Here is a 17,896-nt window from a genome sequence, read left to right as displayed (position 1 = left end):
ATTTTTATTACATTTTTTTTACTGATAATAAAAGCTTATAAATCATTAATTCTTAGACGAACGGAATTTGTATGCTGAGTTTATGAGTAATTGGGGTATAAAGTTGATTTATTATTCTGAACCCAGTCACATCAACTTTTGACGCCGGTATAAATTTTACCGGCGATATTTTGTGAGCGATAAAAAAAAAACTTTATACCGATTGATTATTTCGACACTGGTTGATTTTAATGGAATAAATGTAGTGTGGATCGTTGAAATTGAAACGAGTGATAAAGAAATAAAATTTTATCTTTTTTTATTTTTGCCATTTAATTTCTTGGCATAATAATAAAAAAGCTAATTAAAAAGCATTAGAATTTTTTTCAGTACTTGTAAATATTTTAAATTTCTTCTCTTATGGAAAATTAACAGTGTCAATCGTTTTGAATTTTTTTTTCTAACCAAGAAGCTTAAAAAAAAATTAGGAAAACGGTTGACCCTAAAAGGCATCCCTGCAACTTTCCGCTAACTTCATACCTAAGCGCTCAACATTTTACTTATTTTGTTTTTGAGCTCTTCGAGCTCAAAAATGTAATTTTTGTGTTATTTTGAGCTCTACGAGCTCAAAAAAAAAATCTTTTGTGTGCTCTTGAGCTCAAAAGTTTGATAGAAGTTTCATAAAACATTATTTTTGGAATTTTCAAACTGCAATAACTTTTGAATGAATCAACCGATTTTGTTAAGGTTTACGGCATTCAACGCAGATTTTTTAGATTTTTGAACAATCTTAGAGCGTGAACTGCTCAGACTAAAAATTTTATAAAAATTCTAAAAAAAAAAACTTTTTTTTCAATTTTCTCCGACAACGATATCTCACGAACAAATCAACCGATTTTAACCGAATCGATGGCGATCAACGTAGCTTTTTGAGGTTAAAAGCTCATTAGTTTTTGAAATCGATCGGTCGAACCGTTCAGAAGATATTCCAAAAAAACGAATTTTTGGAAATATTATTTTTGAGATTTCTCAAAATTTATCGGCTCAAATTCTTTAAAGTAGTATCAGAAATCTAAGAGCAATGAAACCCTTTGGAATGCCATTTATTTCGATCAAACCAGATGATCCGTTTGAAAGTTATGAAACACGGAAAAAAGAAAATTCGAAAAATTACAGTATATGGGTGATTCTCTGTAAGGACGTCTTAAATCTGTACAAAATTGTCCGACCAAATTATTTTTGATTTTATTAGAAAAAAAATTAACAAGGGCTACAAAACTATCAGCTCAATTATAATAAATAAACAGCCGAATTAATTTTTGCTTTTTCGATATTTGTGTATCTTTTGCCATATAACATGACAGGGGACTGATTTTTTTACCAAATTGAGAAAAATCAAACAAACTATTTCAATGCATTCAACTTTTTAAGTTCTCAATGAATGTTTACATTAATTAGAATAATATTAAGACTTATGGATCGAATTTTATAAATAAATTATAAACAAAAATAGCTGCCAGGAGACTGAGTTTTAAAGTGGCCCAGAAACATATTTCCAGTACAAACGGTGCTTTGACACTAAATAAAATGACGATAAAGCGCTAACAGCCCTATGGTTATTAACTCAAGGCTAGTTAGATCCTTATAAATCTTACAAAAGGTAAAATAACACGCTGGATTTTTTTTTTGGCTTTGAACTTCTGGCAGGGGACTGATTTTAAAATGCCTGAGACAAACTTTTGGTTTAATCAATTTAATGAAACAAATTAACTTTCGGTACTTTTTATTGAAGAAGATTGTTAGTTAACTAATCAAGTTTATAAACATTATGGATCAAATTATATATTATTGACGAATAACTTAAAATTTAATCTTAAAGTTTTAATTTTGGGACTGGGACAGCTCAGGGGACTGACATTTCGGTGGTTTACGAATTTATAGCAAAAAAACCAAAACTTATTCCATTTTAGTTTTCAATGCTCCAAATAGAAATGTTTTTTTACTTTCGTAATAAATTTTTTTTAGTAACAAAATAACAATTTTTCTAATAAACAAATACCTGGGACAGCAAAAAACATCCTTACAGAGAATCACCTGGGTTCCACTCTTAATTATTCTATATACATTAAGCCACACCGTCCATCTTACGGCAAGCATTTTTACAAATATAAATAATGCTGTGAAGCGGGAAAGAATAGGAGTTACGGTAATTATTACGTGAAGCGTTCCACATTCACGTAACGGGATATTGGTAGGAAAGGATTGAGAAAGGAATGTGGAGAGGATCATCTTAATGTGAGTTTATAGAATATGCGAGAAAAAATTATTAGATAGCTCGGACTGGGATTCGAACCCAGAACCTTCCGAAGATATGTCGGCTACTCTACCATTTGAGCTATCCGGTCTATACTAAATTTCCTTTCGCTTATTCTATATACATTAAGCCACACCGTCCATCTTACGGTAAGCATTTTTATAGACCTGTGTTTATTATGTGATAAAGAAATACTAATGAATTAATCACCCATATAATGTAACGTGGCGCTTCGTGATGAAAACTGGAAAAATTACAGTTTCAAATTGAATTATTACAGATTTTATAAGAATTACATAGTAGAATGTAATATTTACATTGAAAGCTCTGAATATTAAATTAAAAAATTGAATTTCGAAAAATTTTATTTCAAACTGTAATTTTTCTAGTTTTTATTACGAACGGGACCGATTTTACATTTTATTCTGTAATTTTTCGAGTTTTCTTTTTTCCGTGAAGATTTACACACACACACACACACACACACACACACACACACACACACACACACACACACACACACACACACACACAGACACGGTGACACCATCGCAGAAATAGTCAGGGAAGCTTTCTAGGATCTCAAAACGTCGAAATTTGACGAAAACTCAATTTTCAAAAAACGGTTTAAAAAACAGAAAAATTTTTTATTTTCTTAGTGGGAAGTTAAAAAAAGATAAAATGAAGAAATGTAATAATTCAAGATTCTAAGTAAATAACATAGTTTTAATGAAGAAAAGTAATTTAAATTAGGAGAATGTCCTTGCAGAGTATTAACCAACCCCAACTTAGAAACTTATATTAGGACAAATTGAATACTTCAGTGTACGGTACATTTCTCAGAGATTTGCTAGCCCGGTTTAGTTTCAGGAGTTTGTAAGGCGATCCAATGAACTGTAAAACTTATTCAAGCTATTACTAGAACTTTAATCTTAAAATAAAGATTAATTTGAAAAGAAGAAATTAAAAAAAAATTATTTTGTTAGAATTCGCGCAAAAATTCTAAATATATAGCAATTAAGTATTTTAATAAACTACCTCAGACTTTAAAGTCGTTAAATATAAAAAATAAGCTTAATAAAAAAAAAGTATTTCAGTGGATAGCATCAATTGATATCTAATTTCATGATTACATCTTTGTTATCATAATATGCTCTCTTGTTTTCTTTTTCATTTTAAAATGATACTTTATGTATTAATATTAAGTCTTTTTATTGATAAGTTTTTGTTTCTCCAGGTCTATGTACAGGTGTTTTTTATAACACCTCTATAGGTGCATATTTTGTATGTATATACTAATTTTGTATCCTGGTAATAATAAATCCGAACAAAAACAGTTTCACTGTAAAAAAATCGCGCCAAGTCCACGTTCATAAGACTATTAAGAAAAAAAAATTTGTTTTTTTCTTTACAAAAATATATAAAATTAAAAAATTAAAAAATCCAAGTAACCGATATGATTGTTTATGATTTTCGGAAATTAAAAAAAATTTTGTTACAAATTTAAAAATTAAAAAAAGTTTGGAACGTATTTAGTGTGCGCGGTTACAAAATTAAAAAAATTGAAATACACAATGACGCACACCAAGTACGTTCCAAAATTTTTTCTTAATTTTTAAATTCATAACAAAATTTTTTAATTTCCGAAAATCATAAACAATCATATCGGTTACTTGGATTTTTAATTTTTATTTTATATATTTTTGTAAAGAAAAAACAAATTTTTTTTTTAATAGTCTTATGAACGTGGACTTGGCGCGATTTTTACAGTGAAACTGTTTTTGTTCGGATTTTAGTATTTTTGTAATTATAATAAAAATTTACAATTGGTACCAACTTAATTAAATCTCGCGTTGGTTGCATTTTTATACACTGATAGCAGGATTTGTTTATAGTTAAAAATATTTGTTAATATTTAACAAATCATTTATTAGAGACCACTTTTAGTCCTTAACAAATATTTCTTAGTATTTAAAAAGATTTATTAATATTTAATAAATGAATATCTGATTTATTAAATACAAACAAATCATTTTAAATACTAAGAAATATTTGTTTGATACTAAAAAATGGTCTCTAATAAATGATTTGTTAACTATTAACAAATATTTTTTTAATACAAATAAATCCTTCTATCAGTGTAGCAAACTATCCCCTTGAAACTACAGTTTATGTAAAAATAATTCCAGCGCACCCTGGCGGGTGTAGATGCAAGCTGTGAAATATCTATTTTTAACTGTAGTTTCCCATCTAATGAAGGATTACTATGCATTCTCGAATTATTTAGTCTGTGGCAGATCACTTTGCCCGTCGAAAAAAAAGTCAGGATCGAAATTTTTGCGTTGCTATAGTTTGTGCTGATTAAATTTAATAATTTCAAGTAGATTAATTGTTATAAGTGAATATAATTAATTAATAACAGTCAAATAAAGTATGAATTACTGTTATAATATACAATTTAGGAAAAAAAAAGTACCGTAGAATTAATTAAAATTTTGCAACCTCAAAATACCGTTCTGCTTACAGTAAACACAGTCGGTAGTCTGGCGCTCCGTTTACAGCAGATTTGAACGGAACTTGGCGCCAGATTCTACCGAATCTGTGGATAAAAAATAAATAAAAAAAATTAAACAGTAAAATTTATCTATAGTTTTTTTACTACTTAAAAATTTTTTAATTATTTAAAAATTTCAGAACAGAAATTTTTAATAGTGTGAAAACAATAGTAGCTTTTTGTAAATTCTCTATTTGAGCCTTTACAAATTCTGAATATATGTTTTATTAAAATTCTTCGCAGAATATTCTCAAGCTAATAAACGGACTGTTTACATGCTAGTACGATAAAATCCGTAAAAAAGCTCGTTCCTAGTGCGCATAAATAAAATCTTAAAGCCTCTGAATTTTTGACACATGTTTGTTACAAATTCTCCCTAATATATTTAAACCGCCATTTTTTATTTAATATTTATTTTTATTAATTTAACTATTAGTGACAAAAATTTTGCACTGTAAAAAATTTAATTTTTTATTTTAAGAGTATTTTATTTTGTCACTCTAATACTTTTAAGAATTTATTTTAGTTCCTTATTTTTACAGTGTAGTTTGTCTTATTCAAACTTTGTCTTCTGCAACAAATTAAATTTTCGTATCTTGATAATTAGATCTATTTCTTTACAGAAAATTTAAAGAAGAAAAGTTTATAATTTAATTTTAAAACAGCGGAAAATTTTCCTTTTATTTTCATTTTCTTATACGTAATTTGAAGAAAGGACAAAAGTTGTCATTAAAATTCAAATCTTAATACGTATATTTATATTTAGAGTCTAAAGTTGATGTAGGCAAAAGAAAGTTAATTAAATATTGCATGTTAAAAAAAAATCGATATGTAATATATATAAATTTAATTACTTTGAAATTGCATATATATAAATATATGCATGCATAGAGTAATACGAAACAAAAATTACAGTTTATTTGAATATATATATTTGATATATATGATATATTTATGTATATTCATATCCAACAGCAATTATATAAATTACTTATTACGATAAAGTCTATAAAACTAATGACAAGGTTCATGTTAATTATAGCAAAACGTAATACATATTATATACGAACGAAGATCAATATTCAGAATATACAAGAGCTCTGTTATTTCCTCTACATATTTGCTCACGCAGAAACTCTGAAATTTATTAAAAAATAACTTTTCAAAGTTAATTATAAAAATTATTATTATTATTATTATTTATCGATTTTTTGAAAATTATTATAACTAGCAACCTTGCAGTCACTATGTGACTGCCGTGACTTGTAAACTATAAATAAATAAAATTTTGCTTTATGAAATAATTATTAACTTCCCGCTAAGAAAATTGAAAATTTTCAAAAATCGGGAAGTTATTGGTTTTACCCCGTTTTTCGAAAATCGAGTTTTCATCAGATCTCGACGTTTTGAGGTCCTAGGAAGCTTTCCTGACTATTCCCGCGAGGGTGTCACTATGTCTGTATGTATGTGTGTGTGTGTGTGTGTAAGTATGTAAACCTCTTATAACTTTTGAACGGTTGAACCGATTTCATCGCGGTTGGTGCCATTCGAAAGGGCTTCGCCAAACTTAGATTTCCTGTTAATTTGAACCGATTCGGACCGATAGATTTTGAGAAATTTGGAGAAATCTAAAAAAAAGTAGGAAAAAAAATTTTTTCTGAAGTGGTTTTTTTGGGATAACTTTTAAACGGCTCAACCGATCGATTCCAAAAACTAATCAGCTCTGAACCTTGACGAACCACGTCGATCGCCACCAATCCGGTCAAAATCGGTTGATTTGTTCGAGAGATATCGTGAACGAAAAGAAAACCGAAAAAGTGTTTTTCAGAGTTACTCCAAAATTTATAGTTTTACCAATTGAAACTTAGAAATTAGTCATAAGGCTTAAAAAACGACGTAGAATGCGGCGAACCGCGTAAAAATCGGTTCATTCATTCAAAAGTTATTGCGGTATGAACATTCAAAAATAGTGTTCTATGAAACTTCTATCAGACTTTTGAGCTCAAAGAGCTAAAAAGCATAGAAAAGGTATCTTTTTGAGCTCGGAGAGCTTAAAACAATACATAGATTGTACTTTTGAGCTCGAAGAGCTCAAAAAAGCGGCCAGGTATTAACGGAATTAGCGGGAAGTTGCAGGGATGGCCTTTAGGGTCAACCGTTTTCCTACACTGATAGAAGGATTTATTTGTATTAAATAATATTTTTTAATATGTAACAAATCATTTATTAGAGACCATTTTTTAATATTAAATAAATATTTCTTAGTATTTAAAATGATTTGTTTGTATTTAATAAATCTGATATTCATTTATTAAATATTAATAAATCTTTTAAATACTAAGAAATATTTGTTAAAGCCTAACAAATGGCTTCTAATAAATGATTTGTTAAATATTAACAAATCTTTTAACTATAAACAAATCCTTCTATCAGTGTAATTATTTTTGTCAAATTGCACTGTACTTTCTTAACTATTGACCTTTTAAATATATAAGCCCATCCCGATGTTACATTCATCAAGAGCTTTCATTTGAGTACCCACATGCATTTTAATATATTTTCATATATAAATATATGTAATATATATAAATATATGAAAAATTGATGCGCTGATAGAAGGATTTGTTTATATTTAATAAGCTTTATTAACTGTTAATAAATGATTTTTAACATTATAAGATTTAATAAATATTTATTAACAGTTAATAAATTATTTATTAAATACGATTTATTAAATGTTAATAAATATTTATTAACAGTTAACAAATATTTATTAATAGTTAATAAGTCATTATTAACCCTTCAGCACTCTCGTAAAACGATTTACTATCGTTACTCGCGCGATGAGAAAACTCTCACGCCTTATGTGGAAGCGCACGCATGCTTATAGTCCCTTTAATTTAAAAATCTTAAAAAATAAATTTCTTAAAACAAAAAAAAAATTGACTTATTTAAAAATAATATTTAATAATAATAATAATACATCCAAACACAAATGCACTCTTACGGGAACCTCCGAACTGTACCGATCAGACCCGATTTTTTAAATTCTGACCCCTCTACTTTACTATTGCGATGAGAAAATATCTCACAGAGTTAATAAAATTTATTTTATTTTTTTATAGTATAGAACAATTAAGATAATAATATTGCAATCTGAAATAATATTAATTTTTTGACAGATAGAAAAGAAATCACATAGTCATTCCAGCTAAAATTTGAAAGAAAATTTGAGTTATTGATGAGCGTGAGAGAAAATCTCATAGCGAGAGTGCTTGAAGGGTTAAGTACAGTTTATTAACTGTTAATAAATATTTATTTAAAATCAAAAACAAAATTATCAATTTTCTTTTGACACTTTTTATGATCCTATAGCTGGAATACATGATAATAATTAAATTCACCTAAATAAATTAACGTTTTTAATATTTAAAAATATAAAAGATAATTATGAGTTGTGATAGAATTTGGTATTTTACAATAAACATTATTATAATGTAATATAATTAATGCAAATAATTTATAAAGATGATTTTTGTTTACAAGCAATCTTCATATCATATGAAATTGCAAGCGAAACTGTTAATAAATATTTGTTAACTATTAATAAATACTTATCCTCCCAAATAAATATTTATTAAATGTTGAAAAATATTTATTAAAATTTAATAAATTAAATAATTGTCTTCAAATAAATTGAATTATTAATAGTTAATAAATTCTTCTATCAGTGTGTGAGTACTCAAATGAAAGGTCTTGACGAGTGTAATGCCAGGATGATCTTATATCTTTAAAAATGTGAATAGTTCACAAGATACAAGGTCATTTCTTAATTATTGACATTTTTTAAGATATAAACTCATTTCGATGTTACACTCATCGAGACCTTTCATTTGAGTACCCACATTGCATTTTTTATATATTTTATATATATGATATTTGTGGAATATATATGAATATGTAAAATATATGAAAAATTGATGTGGGTACTCAAATGAAAGATATCGATGAGTGTAATGTCGAGATGAGCTTATATCTTTAAAAATGTCAATAGTTGACAAGATACAATGTCATTTCCTAATTATTAACATTTTTTAAGATATAAAAGTCATTTCGATAGTTACACTCATCGAGACCTTTCATTTTAGTACCCACATAGCATTTTTCATATATTTCATATATATGGTATTTGTGAAATATATAAATATATAAAATATATAAAAATTGATGTGTGTACTCAAATGAAAGGTCTCGATGAGTGTAATGTCGAGATGAGCTTATATCTTTAAAAATTTCAATAGTTGACAAGATACAATGTCATATCTTAATTATTAACATTTTTAAGATATAAACTCATTTCGATGTTACACTCATCAAAACCTTTCATTTAGGTACCCACATAGCATTTTTATATATTTTATATATATGGTATTTGTGAAATATATAAATATATAAAAATATGAAAAATTGATGTGGGTACTCAAATGAAAGCTTTTGATGAGTAGAACATTGAAATGAGTTTATATTGTAAAAAATGTTAATAATTATGAAATTACATTGTATCTTGTCAACTTATGACATTTTTTAAGATATAAGCTCATCTCGACATTACACTCATCGAGACCTATCATTTGAGTACCCACATGCATTTTTGATATATTTTTCATATATACATATATATAATATAATATATATAAATATATGAAAAATTGATGTGGGTACTCAAATGAAAGGTCTCGATGAGTGTAATGTCGAGATAGGCTTATATCTTTAAAAATGTCAATAGTTCACAAGATAAAATGTCATTTCTTAATTATTGTCATTTTTTAAGATATAAACTCATTTCGATGTTACACTCATCGAGACTTTTCATTTAAGTACCCACATGGCATTTTTTTACATATTTTATATATATGGTATTTGTGAAATATATAAATTTATAAAATATATGAAAAATTGATGTGGGTACTCAAATGAAAGGTATCGATGCGTGTAATGTTGGAGTGAGTTTATATCTTTAAAAATGTCCGTAGTTGACAAGATACTACGTCATTTCTTAATCATTAACATTTTTAAGATATAAACTCATTTCGATGTTACACTCATCGAGACCTTTCATTTTAGTACCCACATGGCATTTTTTATATATTTTATATATATATGGTATTTGTGAAATATATAAAATATATGAAAAATTGATGTGGGTATTCAAATGCAAGGTCTTGATGAGTGTAACATCAGGATGAGTTTATTTCTTTAAAAACGTCAATAGTTCACGAGATACAAGGTCATTTCTTAATTTTGTATCTAGAGATAGAGCATTTTCAAATGCAGCCTAAATACTAATCATCATAAATTGACTATTGATGAGAATAATATAAAACCATAAAAACTCATTTTATTATATAAATACACTGGCCACAAAATTTTGCTTATTATCTTAATAATATGAATAATAATGCTGAGATTTTTTGAACTTATTATTATTATTATTTTATGAAAAATTTTGATAAAAAATAAATTAAAAGTCAACTACGTTTACTTTAAGGAATTTCTACGTCGCCATGGTTCAACTTCGCGACTATGTCGCAAAGTACGCAGTGCAGATAACCTTCCCCTGGTAACCGAATCTTCAAATCATCAAGACAACGACAACAACGATAACGAGGATGAAAACGAGGAGGAGGAAGACCATTGCAACAGAAACTCAATACCTTCCCAGGAGGACGGGAACGAGACGGATCGGGAGTTCTTGCCATTAACAATGACAATTACGACGAACACGGAAACGAATCGAGACGAGCCAGACGACAAGACTGATGATTTTGAATCAAAACACGTAGTTAATTATTCAGAAGGTTTATTGAAGGACAATAATGCGCCGGATATTTCTATCAATCAATCATCCCAGCAGCAATATCCCTCTAGGTAATTTTTTTATTACTATTGATTAGTTTATATAGTTTAAAACATCAATTTTAAGTGAAAAAGATGGAAAATTTTGTATTCTACGCGATTTTAACACTTTCGCGTTTTCACTGACTCACTTTTGTACTTTGAGAAATTTCTTCCTGGGACCAAAAAATTTAAGCTTTTTTTTTTAAGTTCGAGCTTTTGTTAGTAAGTCTTGTTAAAGTTAAAATATTTTAACAAATAAGAGGTGATTTTAAAAAGTATATTTCTTCTTTTTAATAAAATTATTATTATTATTGTTAATTTTATAAACTTTAAAATATAAAATTGATTCAATATAAAGTTAAATGAAAAATTTGAAATTTTACGAATTTTGTTCTCCATTATAATACAACAAGAAACTAAAAATAAACTTGTAACTTAAATAATGAATTAACGTAAAATAAGGATTTTAAAAATGAATCTCAATTTTAAAAAACCATATCACATTAATAATATTAAAGTTATGATAAAAATAAAACAAATAAAAAAGTAACTATCAAAGAGGGAAAATTAATTTAAAAAGTCCGCGAGAAAGAATTAACGTACAGCGACACCTGGACTACAATCACCGGCCTTACAATATTGGGCATAACCGTTGAACGAGCTAGTGGCGCCGCCACTCTCACCTAACAAATCGAGTACTGTTGTTATGTTTTTATACACAAGCGTCATATTTTATCTAAGCCAATATAATTTTTATAAACAAACTCCACGGATTTGGCTGATGATATTCAATAGGCGTAACACTCACCAAATTTATCAAGCTAATTCAAAAAATTGGGGTTGCTACCATAAGTTTCTTAGCCGCTATCATGTTTACAGCCATCCTTCCGCTCACACCGACTAATTCGCGTTGGAGAATTGCTTTTTTCAATAAGTTTCTTTTGTAATATATTACATTCTGTTTATAAACAGAATCAAAAGCGTCATTTTTTATAAATATCAAATTTATTTGTAAAATTTCTTCCTGATTGTATACTTTAAGGAGATCCAAGTACTCTTCTAGTGTAAAGAATGTCTATAAAAAAATAATACGCAGAAATACTTTTGTTATGCATCTTAAAATTAATTAATAACATTTTTGAGGAAATCTCCGAAAAATTCACTCATTAAATAATTATTTAATTATTAAAACATTTATTTGATTTTTTAATATTTAAACATTTAATTGACTAATTTTTTAAATATATAATTTTTTTGGAAAACAATTTAAATTTTCTAAAGCTTACAATATTAAAAAAAAAATAAAAATAAAACTTTTATATTAATATAAAAGCGATAAAAATTAAAGAAAGGTGTTAATTCCTAAGATTCTTTGTTTAAAATTGCGCGGGCTTCGCGCGCATGCGCTGGAACCGTTCCGGCGCATGCGCAGGTCTAAAATTATGTTATAAAGATACTAACCTTTGATTTCTTCGAAATTTGAAGCTACTATAATCATTTTCTTATTATTTGCAAACGAGGTAACTTTTAAATCACTCAAAAAATTATTTTTTTTTTTAATTAAGGAGATTCAAGTACCCTCCTAGTGTAAAGAATGCCTATAAAAAAATTAAATGTAGAAATACTTTTGTTATGCATCTTAAAACTAATTTTTAAATTAATTAATAACATTTTTAAGGAAATTTCCGAAAAATTTACTCATTAAATAATTATTAACATTTAATTGACTAATAAAAAATATAGCACTCTAAATTACCGGTATACACTTGACAACACCGCAAGAGTTACCTAACCTTCAAATTTATTTATGTTTACTGTCTAACTAAAATGACTAAGATCTTCTAGCATTTAAAAAACCGCGGTTACTTATGCTTTGAGTAACTGCGCAAGCGGTGTTGCCAAGTCAAATACAAGACTTTAAAGAACGCAAGTTCCGAGTGATTTTTCATAAAAAATATAAAATATCTCCGTAATACGTTCGGAAAGCTACTTTTTTATTGTTTTAATCTTTAGCTTATTATTTTTTCAATCAAATTCAATGAAAATAAAATTTTTTTTAAATCGTTAATTGCATTAAATTCTTAACCAAATACACAGCTGGTAGAATCTCTATTTTACATGTAAAAATTACAATTTTCAAACCTAATTTTATTAAACATCCCGGAAACCTGTTTTTTAATTTTTTTATTAATTATTAGGCTACGTAGATTGAATTTACAAATTTTAAAAATTTAAAACGCAAAAAAGCTTTAATAGCGGTGATAGGAATCAGGGAAATTGCTCGACCTTGACTCTATATCCTGATTTAAGATCAATTTATTCGAAACCAGACCACTAGACTTTATTAAATTTTGATTCCATAATTCTCTTCTTCAGAGAAAAAAAATTTATGTTTTAATAAAAATTTTAATTACTTAATTTGCGCGAAGTATTTGACGGAAAAAAGTTTTAAACTTTTTTAAATTCATCAAAAGGGAGTCGGTAAATAAAAGTTCAACAATGTTTATCATCATCTTTTATTTTTACTTTCATTTTATTATGATTATGATAAATTGCTGAGAAAAAGAGCGTCTATTGGATTCGCGGCTAGAAAGGATCGAAAGAGAAACTTTTATCGGTTTATAATGTACTTTTTACTGTCGGCCCTTTGGGAACAGGGTGACTGCTGCATGGAAGTATTAAAGTTAAGTACAAGTTCAAGTATGAACTGAATTTTAAATATATGACATTTCAAGCACGCTTTTTGTGTAAAAGCGAGTCATAAAACATGAGGGCGTCATCGATTTTTTTATCGAGAAGTTTAAAACAAAGCTTCGTCTCGTTTTTAAGGGTAAATTATTACCGGAATAATTTATTTTAATTCTCGCGAAATGTTAAAGTTCAAAATTGTTTTTGCAAATTTTAGAGATTCTATCTTTCAGGAGCGAAGTGTAATTACTGGTGTAATTACTTTTTTTATTTCCGATTGTAAATTTTTAAAAATGTGCTTACACGGAAAAAAGTAAACTGTAAAATTCACTCGCATTCCGGTTGATTTTTATAGTTTCAAACAGTACAGTGGACATCGGGGTGGCACAAATGTAAATATTACAAAACTTAATGTAGAAAGTGTAAAAGCCACAATTTACAAATTAATATCGATAATGTGATTAGTAGCTGTCACTATACACGGAAAGAAAATTGAAGGAGTTTTTACTATTTTACTATTGTAATTTTTACTAAATAAAATAGTAATGGTGGACTATATTTCTCATTAAGTAATTTTTACGATCTACTATTGTAAATTTTATCCAACAAATAAGACTAGCAAGAGTCTTAAGAAGGGTTCATATTTTTTCTCTCTCTCGCTCTCTATTGGACAAACGAGAGTATCTCTGTCATACTTGTACAACTTATGGAATCTTATAACGGATTTTATACATAAATAAATGAAAATTTTCCAAAAAAGCGCTTCGCTCTTCGATGGATAATTTAATTATCTATCGAAGAGCGAAGCGTTTTTTTCAAAATTTTATCTTATTCATGAGCAAAACTCGTTTGAAAATCAACTATCAACCGCTCTTAAAAAGTCGAATACTATAGAGCAAATTATACAATATGTGTTTGTGAACTTTACAATTCAACTATTGTAAAAATTCACAGTTGGTTTTTTTAAAAGAAATATTAGGGAGGGAGAGAGATAGAAGGTTGGACTAATTGGTACCTGTACAGTAATCGAAAAAAGAAACCGAGATTTTCGTGCTATCTGGGAATCGAACCCAGAACTCTGTGTTGGCAGCCAGAGACTCTCCCTCTACGCTATCCGAGGTAAACTAAGACCCACATCCTTTAACATATACATAAACTCGGAGTCTAGCGCTGTGCACGGCCATCACTCACACTAATTGAGAAACATTCTAATTCAACTATTGTAAAATTTGCTATAGTTCTATTGGAAAGATACAGAGGCAGCACTGGAAATTTTCATCTCTTACTTTTTACAATAGTAATATCGTATTTTTTCATGAATAAATAGTATTTTTTCTTCTAAAATATTTGACAGTTAATAGTAATAAAAGTATAGTCCAGCTTTACAATAGCTGTATCGTAAATTTTCCCAGAAATTTTTTCCCGTGTAGTAAATAACGACTCTCTCATCTTAAAAATTACAGTTTCAAACAGAAAATTGCCGTTTCAATATAATATATATATATATATATATATATATATATATATATATATATATATATATATATATATATATATATATATATATATATATATATATATATATATATAATATATTATAATCATTAGGCTGGCAATGGCCTGGTCGGCTCGCTGCTCGCTTTTCGAAAGAGTGGGACCTGGGTTCGATCCCAGCACGCACCAATATTTTTCAGTGATTATAATTAAAAATATGTGCGTTACGTTACGTTGCCAGCCTCTGGAAGTGGCAGATATAGTCGGGCGGCACACGTCTGACTTGGGCGATCACACATTTAAGCAACAACTTGAATGGGTGACCACTTTAGTCAGCGTTGGCTAGCGTGAGGGATCTCTGCACACTAGGAGAGGGGCCTAATGCTCTTCAATTAAAATCTGAAAATAACTGATGAGGATGATAAAACTGCGTCGAATGCCGCCAACCGCGTGAAAATTGTTGATCCATTCAAAAGTTAGTGCGGTTTGAAAATTCCAAAAATAGTGTTCTATGAAACTTCTATCAGACTTTTGAGCTGGGAGAGCTCAAATGCATAGAAATATTATTTCTTTGAACTCAGCGAGCTCAAAATATAACATAAATTATATTTTGAACTCAAAAATCTCAAAAATGTCATAAGTACAATTTTAAGCGCCCAGGAATGGAATTAGCGGGAAGTTGCAGGGATGGCCTTCAGGGTCAACCGTTTTCCTAATTTTTTTTCTTCACAATAAGTAAGACGAGGGACCTCTTTTTACGCTTCCAATTTTCCTTTTTCCTGTAGAATTCTTAGTACAATTAATTTTGTACAAAATTTTTTGGCCGAATGATAGTTGACGAAAATCATTTGTCCTAACTGTCGACAAACTTGGACAGAAGTTTAAAACAAAATTCGGAACAATATTTATTCAAGTTCGTCTTTAAAATTTATCCAGATTTTTGGTAAAAAAATTTTTTCCTAGACTTAATCTTAATTTTCAAATTTTATTATTATTGTAATTATAAACTCAATAATAATAATAATAATAATAATAATAATAATAATAATAATAATAATAAATTTTAAAAAACTGTCTGATTTATTATAATTATTATTATTATTCTTATCACTATTTAAATAGACAGAATGAAACAACCTACGACCTTGAATTTTATATCGCCCACAATAATAATAAAAAAAATATTCCTTCTTCATATTTATGATAAAAATACAAATACACGCTTTACATTTTTATCCTAGCAATAAAAATCCCTTTTATTGCAGGGAATACATTTCATCGAGCACGATAACCACCACAAGTATACCATCCCCATCTCTAATAGTAAGACGCTTTAGCGGTTGGCGAATCAGCGGAAGTCATGAGTACGTTAGATGCCCTATCAGACAGCCCTCTTCCATCGACGACAGGTTTAAATTTTATATTTCTCACTAAAAAATTCCGCTTTTACCTCCGGCACGCAACATATGATCCTAAAATTACACATTTAAATTCCGAGAAGATTATTATTATTATTATTATTAATATTTTATTTTTTCTAATAACCAATAAACTGAAAATTTCAATGACTTACGTCAGGAAAATATCTATAAATTATTATTATTATTTATATTATTATTATTGTAAATAAAATTGCAGATACTTCAGAAGATCATGTGAGCCAGATTTTCCTCGGCCGTCTCCACTGTACCACCACCATCACCACCACCACCACCACTTACCCTACAAGCCGTCAACCAGTAACGGGAACCCCGTCGTTTATCACCGGTCCTCAGATAGTGATCAGTCAAGACAAACCTCCGTTTCGAGCGTTGAAATCCAGCACTTTGGTCTACCTATCCTCAGTGTAAGCGAGCCCAGTCCTCCAGATGAAAAGAACAACCGTCTGGATGACTATTTGTAGGATTTGCTTGACGAGGACCTCTCTCTTAAAGAGCTCCTCGTGTAATTTTTTATACTGCTGATACCTTAATGTTCAATTTTTCCTCTTATTTATTTAATTATTACAATCTTACGCAGTAAAAAAATATTTTAATAAAAAAATTGATTAATTAAAATTTTTATATGAAATAACTAATTAAAATGAGTCACTAGATGAATTTTAAAAGAGTTACTGGGGGTGTAAACACGATAACTTTTGAAAAACACCATTATTTACCCGGATTTTTGTTTCTATCTCTTCGTATGATCACTACGGAGAGATCTATTGAAAATCTTGCCTCAATATTGTTTCGATTAATTATAATTCATATATTTCGGACTTTAATTAGACCGAATTTTCTACCCGTCGATCAGCCTTACAGTTTAAATTTATTTGAGGAGTAAATACAGCCGAGCTTATTACACTTGTACTATTTTACTCTCGACTATTGTTCGAAATCACCAGAAGGTGGCGCGGTAGTATACTTCTACCAGGATGTAGAGTTTCTCTGAAGAAAAGGCAGGCTATTAAAAAAACAAACTTTTTAAAATACTTATTTTAAAAATACTATTTATTGTGTACTTTAACACTTATTAATTTATATTACGTTAATAAATTTAATTTTCACTCTCGATATTTTATTTTGATTCTTAAATATTTATACAAACTCTTCATACTTTTTTTTCTATGCTTCATTGTAATGTAAGGTCTAATTAAGCTCGCTTTTTTAAAATTTTACTTTAACCAGAAAATTATGGAAAAATATAAACTAACCAGAGCTTATCAATCAAATGTTGATATAGCTTTTAGTTTTTTTAATTTTTTACTGCGTAAGGAGGACAGGGTTCGACTCCCGGCGCCGGTTAATAAAATCCATTTATTGTTTATTCCGATTTTTAAATAATCAAAAACTTTTATTGCATCGATACTAGTGTAATAATGCATAAATACTAACTCATAGTGTTTATAAAACTTCATCGTAACTCTTACAAAATATAATTACAATAAAAAACAAACTTTTTATTGCTAATGCGTAATAATTTTCGTC

At 28.2% G+C, this 17,896-nt stretch overlaps 1 protein-coding gene across 9 annotated transcripts in view; it reads left to right on the top strand.

Moving 5' to 3' along the window:
- LOC123266314 overlaps positions 1-17,445 on the top strand; it is a 126,127-nt gene extending 108,682 nt beyond the window's left edge. For 5 of the 9 annotated variants that reach the window (XM_044730507.1, XM_044730510.1, XM_044730509.1 and 2 more), the window contains 3 exons: positions 10,396-10,775; positions 16,193-16,336; positions 16,566-17,444. In XM_044730507.1, the coding sequence (XP_044586442.1) occupies positions 10,396-10,775; positions 16,193-16,336; positions 16,566-16,830 (789 nt within the window). In that variant the 3' untranslated portion in view covers positions 16,831-17,444. Of the gene's footprint in view, positions 1-10,395; positions 10,776-16,192; positions 16,337-16,565 lie in introns of all 9 variants that reach the window. The other 4 variants (XM_044730514.1, XM_044730513.1, XM_044730511.1 and 1 more) reach the window with 2 other exon arrangements.
- Positions 17,446-17,896: the final 451 nt, after the last annotated feature.

Source organism: Cotesia glomerata, linkage group LG5 (assembly GCF_020080835.1).
Source record: "Cotesia glomerata isolate CgM1 linkage group LG5, MPM_Cglom_v2.3, whole genome shotgun sequence".
Classification (NCBI taxonomy): domain Eukaryota; kingdom Metazoa; phylum Arthropoda; class Insecta; order Hymenoptera; family Braconidae; genus Cotesia; species Cotesia glomerata.
Note: the sequence above shows the minus strand (reverse complement) of the source record. Positions and strands in the feature narration are given on the sequence as shown.